At 56.6% G+C, this 16321-nt stretch overlaps 2 protein-coding genes across 4 annotated transcripts in view; both read left to right on the top strand.

Moving 5' to 3' along the window:
• Window positions 1-1381: 1381 nt before the first annotated feature.
• Window positions 1382-8608, top strand: KPTN (kaptin, actin binding protein). Its single transcript, XM_082676892.1, has 12 exons — window positions 1382-1670; window positions 2064-2146; window positions 2250-2334; window positions 2429-2483; window positions 3713-3788; window positions 3909-3982; window positions 4195-4304; window positions 4405-4482; window positions 5272-5347; window positions 6085-6220; window positions 6307-6489; window positions 8209-8608. The coding sequence occupies exons 1-12, from the start codon at window positions 1448-1450 to the stop codon at window positions 8335-8337; spliced, it is 1308 nt and encodes a 435-aa protein (XP_082533018.1). The 5' UTR covers window positions 1382-1447; the 3' UTR covers window positions 8338-8608.
• Window positions 8609-10656: 2048 nt separating this feature from the next.
• SLC8A2 (solute carrier family 8 member A2) overlaps window positions 10657-16321 on the top strand; it is a gene marked incomplete at both ends in the record, with an annotated part of 29862 nt that continues 24197 nt past the window's right edge. For 2 of the 3 annotated variants that reach the window (XM_082677038.1, XM_082677039.1), the window contains one exon: window positions 15203-15880. In XM_082677038.1, coding sequence (XP_082533164.1) covers window positions 15203-15880 — 678 coding nt within the window. Of the gene's footprint in view, window positions 10806-15186; window positions 15881-16321 lie in introns of those variants that run through there. The other variant, XM_082677040.1, reaches the window with a different exon arrangement.

Raw genomic sequence — 16321 nt, forward strand, 5'->3', positions numbered from 1 at the left:
GTTACCAAGGGAGGTAGAAGAAGCCTGAAGAAAACATTGTTCAGAAGCAGCAGAACCAGACCCCACCCCCATTTACTCAGCAAGTATCTACTCAGCACCTACCGTGTGCCATGCCCTAGCTCAAACCCTGGGATTACAGCACTAAATAGCATAACCAGATCTGGAGTGGACACGAACTCCTTTCTTTTCACCACCCTCCAGATCCAGTCTGCCTTTGAGAACTCTCCTCTCAGGGCTCTTATGCAACAGTGTCCCAGGTGCTTGGCAAAGGGCCTGGTACATAGTTTTGGGTTCTTAACATACTTACTAAATGCTCGTTCCATGTCAGGCCTTGTGGGCCAGGCGTCGGGGATTTAACTGTGACCAAGGGAGATCCAGTCACTGCCTTCACAGATCTTGCAGTGTGTGTGTGTGCGTGTGTGTGTGTGTTTTCTTTCTGCATGGAAGGGGGTGACAGAAGATTACTCAAGGTGGCCAGGACAGCTGGCCAACTCATGTCTTCTGGAAATAACATACAGGTATACATAGAGTCCCCAAACCCTTGATGCCCTTCTGGAGACAAAAAAATATATACAGGAATCCCAGAAGACCTCATCCTGTCTCCACCACTTACTATCATATCAGTCAAGGGACTTATTCTCCCCGAGCCTCAGTTTCATTCTCCAGAAACTGGGATAATAAACTTCTTTCCAAAGTTGTTGCAACAGTTTATGGAGATAAATTCATACAGTGGTCAATAAATGCTGAATAAATGAACGCAGGGTAACCAGAGCAGGGTAGTTGTGAAGATTCAATGAGCTAATCAGCCAACATGACTGATACAGTAGGCTTTCAGTAAAGAAGGTGGTGGTGATTAGCCAGGGTAGATAGCTAGAACTGTTTCCTTGGGGTAAGAAGAATGCATTTCACCATTTTAAAGGTGATGTGATTAAAACAAACTATGGAGCTTTTGTGTTTGGGTTCCAATACTGACTGCTGCTTCTAGCTGTGTGATCTTAGACAAATTACCTGTCTGTGCCTCAGTTTTTTCATCGGTAAAACATATCATAGTACCTACCTCAAGCCTGCCTGTGAGTTTTAACTAAAAATTGATAGATGTAAAGGCTTAGAACAGTTCCTGGCACGTAAGGGCTATATTGAGCATTAAGGTTCTTCTTATTCCGTCTTCCGCGCCACCCACAGCAGGGGCCACCACCTCTCATCTTCAGGCCTTAATCAGTGGGCGGCAGTCACCTCGGCCCTGAAAAGGACCAGGAAGGAGCGCGCAGGCGCATTGAGGCAAAGTCTGGTGGGAAGCCCAAGCGGCCCGGCTGGCAGCCATCTTGGTAAAGGGCAGCGTCGACAGCTTCTCTACGTAATCAGTCTGCGCGACCGGCCGGCGCCCGGCGGTCCATGGCGTAGAGTGGGCAGCCGCGGGGGCTACGGGGACCAGTGTTTGAGGGGCGTGATGGGGGAGGCGGCTGTGGCCGCGGGGCCTTGTCCGCTGCGCGAGGACAGCTTCACACGCTTCTCGTCTCAGAGCAATGTGTACGGGCTGGCGGGCGGCGCGGGTGGGCGCGGGGAGCTGCTGGCCGCCACCCTTAAAGGCAAGGTGCTAGGCTTCCGCTACCAAGACCTCCGACAGAAAATCCGGCCCGTGGCCAAGGAGCTGCAGTTCAATTACATTCCCGGTGCGTGGCGCCATGGGGCTGGGGGTCTTGGAGTGTAGTGCTGAGAAGGCTTCTGAGGCTCTGTCTGAGCCAGGTCACCAGGATGGGAGAATGGGATCAGGGTGATGGTGATTGAAGGGGGTCAAGGCTGGTAATCTGGAGGCATTGAGGTCAGAGGACAGGGCTAATAGAGGCCTGAAGTAGTTAGGGTTCAGGATTCCTCAGACTCAGAAACCAGGATCCCTCTTACCATGGTGATGGTGATGGTGATCAGGACTCACACCGTCCCAGAGGTCATGATAATTTGTGCTGGTCAGAGATGACTGAGTCCTAGAGGTCAGGGCTCACTGTTGATTGGGAATATTGGGATCACGGGTCTGCCTGAAACGTGAACTTTGAACTGTCCTCTCCCAGTGGACGCAGAGATTGTCTCCATCGACACCTTCAACAAGTCACCCCCAAAGCAGGGCCTGGTGGTGGGGATCACGTTCATCAAGGTACCCAGAGCCCTCCACCTATCCATTTTCTCCTCCTTACTGAGTCTGACCCATATCCCTCTTGCTGCCCCTACTCTCCCCTGAGGCCAGTTTCCTCTCCCAGGATTCAGGGGACAAGGGCAGCCCCTTCCTTAACATCTACTGTGACTACGAGCCTGGCTCTGAGTACAACCTGGACTCCATTGCCCGTAAGTGTGGCCTGGAGGGAAGGAGGGATGAGGAAGGGGGTTGGGGGGGTGCTGTCAGGTCCCCTGTGCCCATCTGCCTGTACTCCCCCTGCAGAGAGCTGCCTGAACCTGGAGCTCCAGTTCACTCCTTTCCAACTGTGCCACGCAGAGTAAGTAAGCCACAGGTGTGATACAATAGGGAGTGTGTGTGTGTGTGTGTGTGTGTGTGTGTGTGTTGGGAGGGCGGTGGCTGTAGCAAACTGGAGACCACAAACCTGCCTATAGACAATCAGACTAGTTTGTTTTTTAGAGCATCGTGCATTTAAGGTAGCCACGGACCAGACTTGGCTGACGGGCTACCATTTTGTTATCCCTGAACTAGATAATTTGAGAGTGAATGAGCTCCTGTGCTCCAGATGTGTAGAATTCTCAAGTTCTAACGATCTAGATTTGGGCATTCCAAGACCCAGAAATGCCAATTTTTCTAGAGTTGTGAGCTCTGGGTTTCCAAGATTTGAAAGTTCTACAGTTTGATGATTCTGAGATTCTGTAATATTAAAGCCCTAACATTGTCATATTCCAAGGAGATAGAATACAGACCGTCTAGAATACTGATGTTCTAGAATCCCAGAGTATAAGAATTCCATTCTAGAGCTCTGAATTCCAAAACACCAGTGTTCTAGCAGAGGGGTTGGCAAACTTTTTCTTTTAAGGCACAGCTTCGGGGTCAAATAATCTCTATCACAACTACTCAAGTTGGCCACTGTAGCAAGAAGGCAGCCATTGACACTGTGTAAATGAATGGGTGTGGCTGTGTTCCAATAAAACTTTATTCACAAAAACAGGCCGTGGGTTTTGGATTTGCCCTGCAGGTCATAATTTGCCAACCTCTGGTCTAGCAGATGAGAGTTCTAGAAACTGAAGGTTCTAAAGTACTAATGTTCTGGGTTCTACGATCTGGGTATTCTACCAATTCTGTAAATCTGAATATCCATGATGGCAATTTCCAGAAGCTCTAGCATTTCAAAGGAGACAGAAAACAGAACACTGGGGTTCTAGGGTAAAAGAGGTGCTAGTGTTCTGAGGTTCTGCAGCCCATTCTAGAGCTCCATGTTCATTCCTGAATCCACATCCAGAATGAAGATTCTAGCAAGTGAGGGCTCTAGAAACAGAAGGTTCGAAAACGCTGAGTTTCTGTGATTCTGAGACTGGAAAGTTCTAAAATCTGAGATTCTGTGAGGACTAGTTTCTAGAATTCTACATCCTGAGATCCTAGCTCTGGATCCAGTGTCTAGAACCCAGAATGTTAGGGTTCTCGCAGGCAAGAGTTTCTGCAAGAGGAGGATTTTAAAACACACGGACTCTACCACACTGGCATTCTAGATTTTTCTGCTTTCAGGGTCCAGGTTGGGGATCAACTGGAGACTGTGTTTCTCCTGAGTGGGAATGACCCGGCCATTCATCTCTACAAGGAGGTGAGGCAGGGCGAGGCTTGGTGGGCAGAGCCCTGCCGGGGCCACCATGGGCTGGCACGGGGCACAGTGTGTGAGGCTGGCCACTGACTCCAAGCTCGTGGCGGGTCTTGGTTCCCCCAGAACGAGGGGCTGCATCAGTTTGAAGAACAGCCCGTGGAAAACCTCTTCCCAGAGCTCACGAACCTGACCAGTAGGTAGGAGAGGCCCTGACAGAGGCCAGTGGGAACCGGGGCAGGCAGCCTCAGAGAAATCAGGTGGTGGGAATTGACCCCTAAAGAGTCAGGCCCCGCGGAGGCCCAAGGCTCTACCGGAGGTGGGGTGGGGTGGATGCTTCTAGGGAGGTGGAGTTGGGGGCTGGGGCCTGGCGACGGCCCTCAGGCCCCTCTGTCCACCCGTCCACCCCCAGCGTCCTCTGGCTTGACGTGCACAACCTGCCCGGCACGTCCCGGCGGCTCTCAGCTCTCGGCTGTCAGAGCGGTTATGTCCGTGTCGCCCACGTAGACCAGCAGAGTCGAGGTGATGGCTGGGGCGGGGGCCCAGACACGGGGTGTGGGGCGAGGCCGGACTGGGGCGGGGGTGCTCGGGACGGGGCCCTGAGTCCTCGCCCTCCACACAGAGGTTCTGCAGACTTGGACGATCCTGCAGGACGGCCCCATCTCCCGAGTGATCGTGTTCAGCCTCTCGGCCCCCGAGGGTGAGCTCCGGGCAGGGGGAGGCCAGGCCGCGGGCTCGGCTCCTCCACCCGCATTTGTACCCCTCTCCCCACATGCCCAGCTCCCCACCGTCCCTCCCGCCCTGCTGTGTGCCCCACTCCAGCCCGGGAGCCACAGTGTGCCCATTCCCTCCCCACGACGCTCCTGAATTTCAGATCCAGCTACTTGCCCCTGTGGTGGTCTGATTTGAGCTTTCACCCTGGAGCTGAACTTCTGCCTTTCCCTTGGTGGTCTGACCTTCACCGCTCACACTGTGGCTTCCTCGGACCCCCCATCTGTGGCCTCTTCACTCTGTCTCTTGCTGCCATCCAAGTCCAGGCTTTTCTCACGGACTCAGCGCCGTCCCCCCACTCGGCGTCTCTCCTTTCGCCCCACATGTTGATCTGTTCCTCTTACTGCGGTCTGTCCTTCTCTGGCGTTTCTCTTGGCCTCACCTCTGTGGTCTTTCTTCTGCCCCTTCCACTGTGGTTTATCCCCTGATGCTCTCACTGTGGTCTAACCACGGACTTCTGTGCTGTCACCTAACCTTTGTCTCTTCTAACCTGGTGGTTTAACCTTGCACTTTTTAAACTGTCATCCAACACCTCTCCCTCCTCCTGGCATCTGACCTCCATCATTCGCTCGTGGTCTAACCTCTAACCCTCCCCCTGTGGCCCAACCTCAGGGGTCTAACGCGTGTTCCTCTCAGGAATGGACGGGTGGGGAGGAGGGAGGAGGAGCCTGGAACCTGGCCCCTCACGCCTCCCCCGCCGTTCACGTTCCTTCTCCAGAGACCGAGGACAGACCACAGCGGGAGGAGTACAGCGTGCTGGTGGCCAGCATGTTGGAACCAGCGGTGGTGTATCGGTGAGGGCCACGGGGCACGTGCGTGTGGGCTGACCCCATGCCTTTGCACGGTGATCTAGCCTTGTCATTCTCCACAGAGAGTAAAGCTTTGGGTGTAGTGGTTCAGGGCTGGGCAGGTAAAGGTGTCTGTGTCCCAGAGAGAAGAGCACGAGTGTTTAAGTCTAGAACTTGTAGGGCATGTGCTGAGGCCTCGGGTGGGAACCGAGATGTCCAGTCCCCCTGGGGTAGGTGGACAGAGCACGCTGGCAAGTGTTTAATCACAGGCTCCATGTGGGAGAAAGCCCTGGCTTATAGGATCTGCCCGTTTCCGTGGTGTCAACACTCCCGCCTCAGTGGATTGTGAGCCACCAGCGTGACGCCAGGCCGCTCACAAAGTTTCTGAAAGTTTCCCCGTCGGCTCCCGTGAGCCAATGCGAGCCAGCTGTGGCTGGGGCTGAGCTCTGAGCCTTCAGGGGGCCTCGTGGGTGTCCAGGCTGGAGACAAGGGGCTCACAAGAAGGAACGGTGTGGGTTTCCATTTGGGAGCGAGACGGTCCCACCTCCAGGGGACAGTGTGGGTGTCCAGATCAGAGACAGTTTGAGCTCCCCTTGGTGGATATGAGGTTGTCTAACTTGGAGACGAGGGTGTCCAGGCTTCAGGAGGAACAGCACATCCAGACCTGACCCATGAGAGTCTGGTGCTAAGGGTGGCGGGCACCGCGGTCGACCTCAGTCTCCCCACCGTGGTCTGACCCTCAGGGACCTGCTGAGCCGGGGCCTCGAGGACCAGCTTCTCCTACCTGGCAGCGACCAGTTCGACAGCGTCCTCTGTGGCCTGGTCACTGACATCGATTTGGATGGGCGGCCGGAGGTCCTGGTGGCCACCTACGGACAGGTGGGACCGGAGGGATGGGGCTGCCGTGGCCTGTGTCCTCTGCCTCCTGCCTCTTCCCGTGTGACCCCAATCCCCTGCCCCTGCAGGAGCTGCTCTGTTACAAGTACTGCAGCCCAGAGCGCGGGCTCCCCGGGGCCCAGCGTGGCTTCCACTTGCTGTGGCAGCGGAGCTTCTCTAGCCCCCTGCTGGCCATGGCGCACGTGGACCTGACCGGGGACGGGCTGCGCGAGCTCGCTGTGGTCTCCCTGAAGGGCGTGCACATCCTGCAGGTAGCCAGGGGCCCCTGGGACGGGGCCTTAACACCCACCTTATTGAGGGCACGTTCTCACGGGAGAGGGGCAGTCAGGCCTTGGCCTGATCCCTCTGGAAACTGGAGCCTGGCCCCCCCTTCGGGCAAGGGGGTCATTGGCTGCAGGCCCCCTCTTGGGGGAGGCAGGCGGTTCCTATTGGTCAAGGAGAAGGGAGGTGCTGGGGGCACTCACAGCCAGGGGTGAAGGGCGCTCAGCCGCAGCATCCGTCACCCCCGGCCCCATGGCCTCCCTCAGCCTCCCGAACGTCTCTACTGTGTTCCACCTGCTTTGACCGTGTCCCTTCCCTGCGGCCCAGCCTGGATCTGCCCCCGGGACCTGACCTGCACTCTTCCACTGCGCCCTAACCTTGGCCCTCCTACTGCAGCCACCCTTTCTTCCACCTGTGTGACCGGCTTCGTTCTGCCTGTGGTCTGACCTTCAGCCTCCTTCTCCAGCTTTTTGCCATAGTCTAACCTCAAACCTTCCCCTTTGGTCTAACCACTGAACTTTCTACTGTGGTCACGCCCACAACCTGTGGTCTAATGTCCAGCCTTCTCCCGTACTTTGACCTCTCACCCTCCAACAGCAGCTTAACCGCCCTTACGGTTTAATATCCAACCATTCCAATGGCCCACCGTCCAGCCTGGAGCCTTCCGTTGCTGTTTAACCTCCAACTAATATGTCTGACCTCTGACCTTTTCACTACGGCCCGGCCCCAGCCCTTCAGCTATGATGTACCTCTGTTTCCTGATCTGGTGTTTGCCCACCCCTTCCCTTTGGTCTGACTCCAGGCTCCTTTCCCATGTGGTCTAACCTGGGTTCTTTCTACTGGAGTCTAGCCTTACTGTCTCCGCTGCAGGCTTTGCTGGGGCCTTTTCCTTCAGTCTAGTCATCAGCGGAATGGTCCAGGTTAGACCTCATAGAGGTAGAGGTTGGACCCCAGTGGGAAAGTCTGAGGTTGAACCACAGTACGTGGGACAAAAGTTAGACCCTCGAGTAAAACGGAATGAGGAGAGGTCTGAGGTTAGACCGCAGTGGACAGGGCTGTGGTCCATCTGTGGGAGAAGGGGCTTCCCTTCTGCTGTGGTCTCAGCCTCCCAGCATCCCTCATTGTGATCTCTTTCAAGCCATTCCACTGTGACCTCCCTTCCTTCCCTTCTGTCAGGGGCTAACTTCAGACCCTCCAACCAGGGTCTGGCTCCGTCCCTTGTGTGGTGACTTATTCCTCTCTTTTCCACTTTGGTGTGCTCTTTCTCTGTCTTGTGGGCCTAACCTTTTCCGCCAGTGTCTCACCTTTGTTCCCCCTGCTGTGGACTAACCTCAGCCTCTCTCGGGTGGTCAAGCCTCACCCCCATGTAATGCGAGCTCTCTTTTATGTTTTTTTGTTTGTTTGTTGGGGTATAGTTGTTTTACTGTTGTGTTATCTCCGGTATGTTTTGATCCATCCCCGTCCCCTCCACTGAGTTCTAACCTCAGACCCACACATCTGGGGCTGGGCTTTGTCTCTTCCACCGGAAATTCACTGAAGGCCGTCCCCCTGGGTCTGACCTTCACCCCATCACAGAGACCCATTCTAAGCCCACACACAGACCTCCCACCGCGGCTGCACTCTCAGCCTCTGGGGGTTGGGGGGGGGGGCGTGTAACCTGCACCTTCCAGCTCTGTCTCAGCCCTGTCGTCCTCTCTCATTCCCCACAGCACAGCCTGATCCAGGCCTCGGAGCTGGTTCTGACCCGGCTTCGGCACCAAGTGGAGCAGAGGAGACGTCAACCACAGAGGCTGGGGGATAGGGTGGGTGCCGGGCCCGCTGAGACCCCGGCCTCCTGAGTACCCACCCGCTGCCCACCCCAGGTTCCTTGGGGTGCCCGCCTCCAGCTCTTCATGGCGGGGGAAGCATCCTGAAGGAGGCACTGGTCTCCCCAGACACCCCAGGGTGGTGGAGCGGTGGGTCCTGCTCTGGCTCCGCCCCAGCATGCCCTGTGACCCCCACTCCCCTCTCTGTGTCCCCATTTGAAAATGGGATGATCCCACCCCACCCCGCCTCTGTCCCCTTGAGACTCGGTCCGTGGTGATTATTTCTGTGTCCAGAGGAACCAAACTTGCACTCGTCTCCATTCTTTTGTTCGGCACACGTTTGATGAGGAACAGTTGTTGCCAGGCTTTGTGCCGGGAGCTGGACTCACCCGGAAGAATGGAGGGAGGGGACTTTGGGGATTGGGGATCCAAGGTCAGACCCAGCCGCCGGACTGAAGTGGGACTGAAGTGGGACTGAAGTGTAGATTTCAGAGGCGAGAAGGGAAGTTGGGCACTATAGGAGGTTAAACCTCCACAGGAAAGACTAGAGTATAAGGGAAAGGTTTGCAGGGTTAGACCTCCGCAACTGAGCTGAGGTTAGACCCCAGTGGAGAGCTCCGGATCTGAGGTCAGGGCTCAGTGGGAAGATAAGGAAATTGAGCCTCGGAGGAGAGGATGTGGGCGGAAAGGACTGTCGTGGGGAAGCCATGGTCAAATTGTAGCAGGGAGTCTGAGGCCAGACCCCCTGTGAATAATACTGAAGTTGGACCCTAGCAAAAATTACTATGGTTACACCTTGCGCCAAGAGCCAAGGTTAACACCCAGCAGAAGTGATCAATTTAGATCTCAACTAGGGAGTCCTGAGATGAGCCCCAGGCTACACTGTCCTGGAAAGGGCTAAGGGTAGGCCTAGTTGAAAAGCCCAGGGGATTGGGGGACCAGGAAGTGGGAGACAAGGCTAATTCCCTGCCCTGTGGCTGTAGTGATTGCCCCTCCTGTGGCCACTTCCGTGGCACCAGGAGAAGGCATTGAGGCCTACATCACAGGGACCAGTGGAGGGTGGGGACAACAGAACAAATCTTGCCAGGAATAGAATCGGGTCGGGTGGGTGGGGGAGCAATTCCTGAGTGGAGTCCAGGCTGGCTGTGGGACCTTGCTGCTGCAGGGTTTGGGTGGGACCCCTGCTTCCTGGGGGGGGAGGGCAGGCACCATGGTCGTTCTAGCCATCTGTCTACCTCCTGCCGTGGAAGTCCACCTGTCAGTCTGACCATCTGCACCAACAGTGAAGACTAAGCTACCAGTGCCCCACAGTGGGTCTTCAGGAGGCTGGAGCCCACCAGTTCTTGGCCACCCCTGTCTTCACCTCACCTCCCAGAACCCAAGCGTGGGAAATCGCAGGGAGCCAGAGCTGGGTCGTCTCCCTCCTCTCCTGGCAGTGGGCCCGGGGGTGTCCAGCCAGGACTGGCGATGGGCATGGGCCATGGGCAGCATCAGGGTCTCTCTCCTGCTGCCCGTCTGCAGAGGCTGAGTGTTCCATCGCCTCTGTCCTGGACAGGAGTGGGGCCCTAGGGTGGGATCTGGGGCATTTAAGTAGTGATGTTCTGGGTCTGTGAAGTGTGTGCACGTGTGTGTGTGTTCACCATTTCAGGACTTGTGAGTTTGTGTTCCCGGCGCCTGCCCGGTCCTTCGCAGCTCGCTGCCTAACTTCTTGCCAGCCCCTCAGTCTGGGACAGTGTGTAGTGTAGCAGTTAAGGGTAGAACCTGAAGGCACACTTCACCACTCTGTGCCTCAGTTTCCCCATCTGTAAAATGGGGCTGGTAGCGTTTACCTCACAGGGTTTTTAGGAGGGTCAGTTGTGTCAACATGTGTCAAGCACTTATTTAAAGGGTAACAATGCCTGGCACATAGTAAGGGCTGGAAGCCCCTTGTGCAAGGCAACTGTTGTTATTATTATTAATGGGTGCCTCTGTGGTTGTTTCTGGCTGGCTTTGTCAGCAGGCACAGCATGTGAATTTGCATCTGACTCTGGCTAAAAACATTCTTGCCCTCCCCCCAGTTCTGGGAGCCTGTGACTATTTGTAGCTGTTTTCCCTCGTTGGCCCTTGTATGGATCAGCGAGTGTGTGTGTGTGTGTGTGTGTGCGCGCGCGCGCGCCCTCCGCCACTGTCCCTTGCCTGTGGTGCTGAACCCAGAGGGTGGGTGGGAGGCTTGGGCTGCTTCGTCTCCCCCCACCCCACCCCCCGCCCCTCCTCTCTCCAGGCCCCGCCCCGGCTCCCCGCGCCGGCCTCCCCTCCTCCCTCTCTAGCCGACTCCCCCTCCCCCGAATCCCTCCCCCCTCCTCCTCTCCTCTCCTCCCTCTATCCCCTCTCCCTCCCCTCCTCCCTAGCTCTCCCTCTCAGTCCCCAGCTCATCCCTCTCTCTCTCTCCCTCTCTCTCTCCCTCTGTCGGGCGGAGTCGCCCACCACTGCCAATACAGTGCTGAGGGAACCTGCTCTAGGCTGTAGCTGCAGGTAAGAGACCCCCAGTTAGGGGGGGCTTGGGAGAAGGATGGTGTTACCCCAGGTGGGTGGAGGGGGGCATTTGAGGAGCCCGGAGCCGCTTCTCGCTGAGCTCCGTTATAGGGGATGGGGGGCTGCATATCCCGGGGCGCGGGTACCAGGGCCCTAACGTGCGGTAGGGGCGCCACCAGCCGTCAACATCCTCAACCCCTCCGGCGCTTCAGGGAGCATGGCGGGCTGGGGAGGGGGTGCCTCCTGGGCACTGAGGGGGTGAGAACACCCCACCCTGTCTGGGGCAGCACCCGCACTCCCGTTCTCCGCTTCCACCTCCGCCCCCGCTTTCCTGTGTCGGTCTCGTCTTTCTGTGTCTCCACATCTCTCAGGGGTCTCTGTCCTGCGGAGTCTGGACGCCTCTCCGAGTCCCTTTCCCTGTCTCCCTCAGTCTCACTCTTGTCTGTCTCTCTCTGTGTCTGTGTCTGTTCCGGCTTTCTGTCTCTAGGTCCTTGGTTCCTCTCCGCTTTCCTCTTTCGCCATCTCTGTGTGTTTCCCTCTGTCTCTGTCTCTACTGTCTCAGCTTTCCCGTGTCTCTGTCTCTGTCCATCTCCGCGTGTATCTTCCTCAGTCTTCCCTGCTTCTCATTCCATCTCCGTCTCTAGGACCTGGTCTCTGTGTCTCTCTCTTTCCTCTCTGCTTCCTCTCCCTGGTTAACTGCCTCCTACACACCTTTGTCTCCGCCCCTGGCAAGGGGAGACCTGGGGGAAGAAGACCCGCCCCGCCCCCTGCCGCCGCCGCAGAGTGGGCTCCCCCAGGAGGCACGGAGTCCCCCAGACTCCTCTCCCTTCCTCAGCCGAGCTCCCCCCATCCTCCCGGCTGGCATCCGCCCGTCCCTCCCCTGAGGATAGAGCTCCTCTGCTCTCCCCTGCCTTATTTCTGGCATCCTGAGGCCAGTCCTTCTTGCAGTCTAACCTGTACCCTTTGTAGAGGAGACTGAACCAGTCCTGCCTGCAATCTAACCCCCCATTCCTCTGCATACTGACCGGACCAGTCCCTGCTGCAGTCTAACTTCCATACCTCTTTTGCCGCTTGTCCGTTCCTTGACTCATTCATTCTTTTGACAGTTACTGAGCACCTTTCCTGCTCCAGGCACAGCTCTAGGTGCTGGGCCAGGCCAGTCCTTCCTGCAGTCTCGCCTCCATCATCTCATGGTGTGGCAGCCCCAGACCTGTCTCCCAGTCGGGCTGGAGCTCAAAAGCTTCTCCACCGCGCCTTGGGGGCTCTGAGAGGGCCCTTCTGAGTCTAGAGTTCCCAGGCCAATACAGCCTCTTCTTTTCTGTTGGGAAGGGGGCCCCAGAGAAGGCGGGCGAGATGAGAGGTGTGGGACTGAGTCTGTAGCCCACGCTGTGATGGGGTGAGGTCCCCGAGTGCCCACGTGGGATTCCAGGTGGGTTAAAACAAGCACCAGCTTAGGAGTCCCACACCTTGAGTTCCATCTCTTCTCTGCCCCTGACTTGAAGTTGCATGACTTGGCCAAGCTGTTTGCCCCTCCAGACCTCAGTTTACCCATCGGCGTACCGTAGCCTGAACACTGAGACTGTGTGTGTCTGTGTGTGATCCCCAGGCTGGGACACTGTGGGCAGGCGGGAGAGGCTGGCTTACCCCGGAGCAGTAAGCGTGCGTGTTTAGAAGGCCGTGTCCCCACCGAGAGCAGGCGGCGGGCACCCCCCGCGCCCAGGCTGAGCGCAGTCAGGAACCATCACCCCCCTTACCGATATGAGAGACTTGAAGGAGGGGGTCCCACCTGGCCTGCCAGACTGACTGCCCCACCCCGCTCAAGCGTGCAGTCCCACCCTACAGATGAGGTCTCCGAGGCCCCGAGAGGTGGGTGAGGCAGAGCCGGGGCACTCACCGCTGACCCAGCTGGCCACCGGCCCACGAGGGAGGGGAGAGATGGCCCCAGGAGAGGGTGCCCGCCATCTGCCCTCCAGAGTCCCACCCTGGCCTCCACCTGATGCTTTCGCCCCTGGATTCTAAACCCAGATTAGGTTTCAGGGCTGCTCATGGAGCGAGAGAGGCAGAGGCAGGAGCCTCAAGAAGAGGGAACCCAGCTGTCCCCAGTGACAGGGCTCAGACCTCGTGGTGGTTCCTTTAACAGATATTTATCTAGTGCTTTCTCTCCCTGACCCCCTTCTTCCCTAAGGCCCCAGGGAGAGGAAACCAGGTTTTGCAGGAAAAGGCACTAAGCCAGGCTTGAGGACGGAGGCGGGAGGGACAGGTGGTTGGACTTGAGGGAGGACGTCCCAGCCCATGGCCCTTCCCTGAGAGAGGGAGTGAGATGCTATAGATGAATTCTTGACTCCCAGGTCGACCTGGTTTCTCCTGAAAGCTGGGGGGAGGGGAGGGAGAGAGAAGAGAGCGTGAGTCTTTGCCTTGGATCCTGGTGGGTTTGTAATTATGCCTAAGTCGTTGCTAATTAGGGGGCTGCTAATTAGATATATCATTAGGGGCCTTGCCGAGGGGGCTAATTGTGTGGTGGCCCTTTAAGAATCACCCCGCCCCCTGCCCCCCTACACACACACACACACACACACACACACACACACACACACACACACACACACACACACACACACACACACAGACACACACACTCTTCAGGGAAGTTCTGCCAACATTTTGCCTCCCTCCCCCAAAGGAACCAGCTCCCAATCTGTGAGGACATGGGTGTATGTTGGGGGCAGGCTGTGGGTTAGACCGTGAGAAGAACTTTTCAGACAGAAATGGACGTTACCGGGAGAACTGAGGCTGGTGGCCAGGAGAGGGGTCGGGGAGGGTGGAGGCCCTGAGGACCCCTGCCTTCCTCTCTCAGTTCCATTTTATAGCTACGGGGTTACCATGACAACACAAGGGTGGGGCAGGGGAGCTGGAAGTCAGGACCACTCTAGGTGAGAGAAACTGGGAGCTGCAGAATGGGTGCTGGGGGACGTTGGGCAAGTTATTTCGCCTCTCTGAGCCCTGGTCTTCTCATCTGTGAAATGGCTGGGGACTCCCCAAAGTGGGATGGTGTCATTACAGACAGAGCGGCCACGGAAGGTGACATCTGAGTGGAGAGCTGAAGGAGAAGAGGGAGCGGATATGTGGGGAACAGTGTCCCAGGAAGGGGGAACAGCAGATGCAAAGGCCCTGAAGCAAGAACTTGCCCGAGGAACAGCAAGGAGGTGGTGTAGCTGGGGCCAAGTGAGGGAGGGGGAGAGAGAGAGAGCGATGAGGCCAGAGAGGGAATGAGGGGGCCAGATTGTGCGAGACCTTATGAAGCGGGGAAGGGACTTTGGTGTCTGGGTGAGACCAGGGCCATGGAGGGTTCTGATCAGAGGGGAGAATGTGAACTGATTGGCATTTTTAAAGGAGACCTAGATCCAGAAATAGCCACTCGAACCCACAACCAGAGGCAGCAAGAGAAGTATTCACCCCACACCCACAGTGTGGGGTCCAAAAGCCCAACCTAGGACCTCATGTCACAGCTTCTAAGGAATCCTGCACCTGCCAGAGACCCGGGGTTGCTGGAGACAGAAACCTGCCAGCATTGCGGGGAAGGATGTGAGTGAGAGACCCTCCAGCAGCCCCTCCCCAGCCCTACCTGAGACAGACAGACAAACACCCCAGCACCTTCCACAGCCCAAATCCCAAGCAGGAGCCCTCTGACGCCAAGTTGGAAACCATAGGAATCACAAAATGAGTTGAGGGCCCCCCAGCCCCTTGCCTCTCCCACTAACTTATTCAGTCTGTGTTCTCTTGCGCCTGACTTCACTCTTCCATGGCATGTCTGTGAGATTCATCTGCATTGTTGGGTGTATCAGTTGCCCGCTCCCTTTTCAGTGCTGTATAATATTCCACCGCGTGCCTATTCCGCCATGTACTTCTCCATGTTCTTGCTGATAGGCATCTGGGTTGTTTCAAGAGGGGAGCCATTATAAATGAAGCTGCTGTGAACATTTGTGTATGTGTCTTTTTTTTTTTTTTTTTTTGTATGTGTCTTTTGATGAACACTTGACTTATTTCTCTTGGGTACATACCTGGGAGTGGAATTGCTGAGTCCTACGATGCTTGATGTTCAGCTATAGTCTCCTGCAGTGGTTTGACTCCCATCAGCAGTGCATGATGTCTTTATCTTTCTGTGTCTTTCTCTCTTGGTCTCTGCCTGGCGCTCTCTGTGTCTCTTTGTGACCCTGTTTCTTTGAATCACTGTCTCTCTTTGGCTCCCCCAGTCTCTCTCCTCCCTCTGTTAGTCCTCAGCTTCTCCCCTATTCTCCGACCCCAAGGAACCTTGACTCCTGAGCAACAGGGAGGGGTTTGCTCCCCTCACCCAGACTTCCTCCTCCCCCACAGGACCCTGACCCCCTCCATGGCTACCCTGGCCTTGGTGGGGTTTGCACTCCTCCTGGGGACTCCCCCATGCTCAGGGGCAGCCACCCCGACCCCCTCCCTGCCGCCTCCCCCAGCCAACGACAGCGATGCCAGCAGCATGGGGGGCTGCCAGGGCTCCAACCGCTGCCAGCCAGGGGTCCTGCTGCCCGTTTGGGAGCCCGATGACCCGTCGCTGGGGGACAAAGCAGCGCGGGCCGTGGTCTACTTTGTGGCCATGGTCTACATGTTCCTGGGTGTATCCATCATTGCCGACCGCTTCATGGCATCCATCGAGGTCATCACGTCCAAGGAGAAAGAGATCACTATCACTAAGTCCAACGGCGAGACCAGCGTGGGCACCGTCCGCATCTGGAATGAGACTGTGTCCAACCTCACACTCATGGCCCTGGGCTCCTCGGCCCCTGAGATCCTGCTGTCTGTTATTGAGGTCTGCGGCCACAACTTCCAGGCGGGCGAGCTGGGTCCGGGCACCATCGTGGGCAGCGCCGCCTTCAACATGTTTGTGGTCATTGCCGTGTGCATCTACGTCATCCCGGCCGGTGAGAGCCGCAAGATCAAGCACCTGAGAGTCTTCTTCGTCACCGCTTCCTGGAGTATCTTCGCCTATGTCTGGCTTTATCTCATCCTTGCCGTCTTCTCCCCGGGTGTGGTCCAGGTGAGCAAGGACCCACAGACATCTCCCTGGTGCATGTATGTCAGCAAAATCCAGAGCGGTGGCTCCCCGGGCTTGGAGAGTCAATGCCTGTATTTGCAGAAATGCATGCTCACGTTTGAGAGGGCCGCCAGGTATGGTTGTACAGGTCACGCACTGCACAAAGGCTTTGGGCCGGAGAGGGCAAGTTGGGACTGGAGCCCAGCGGGTGCTCCCAAGCCAGATCTGGATGGTGCTGCAGGTCCTGGAAAGGGCTCATCTGCACAGTATGGGGCGCCATTTTGCAATATGCCCATCCAGAACTCTCACAGGGGGGCCATATGTGCTAGCAGAGTCCTAGTGATCTGTGTAATGCATACGACAGTCTAGCCAGGTATTTGCCAGGTATGGTCACACATGTTTTCCTATACTCCCTGCCTTTTGCATAATTTATTTCCACTTTGG

This window comes from Grampus griseus (assembly GCF_964374135.1).
Source record: "Grampus griseus genome assembly, chromosome: 19".
Classification (NCBI taxonomy): domain Eukaryota; kingdom Metazoa; phylum Chordata; class Mammalia; order Artiodactyla; family Delphinidae; genus Grampus; species Grampus griseus.

Coding starts and splice junctions, on each gene's coding strand:
- KPTN (XM_082676892.1), top strand. CDS start 1,448: ATGGGGGAGGCGGCTGTGGCCGCGGGGCCTTGTCCGCTGCGCGAGGAC. Junction 2,335..2,428: donor CAACCTGGACTCCATTGCCC/GTAAGTGTGGCC, acceptor CTCCCCCTGCAG/AGAGCTGCCTGAACCTGGAG. Junction 2,484..3,712: donor TTCCAACTGTGCCACGCAGA/GTAAGTAAGCCA, acceptor TTCTGCTTTCAG/GGTCCAGGTTGGGGATCAAC.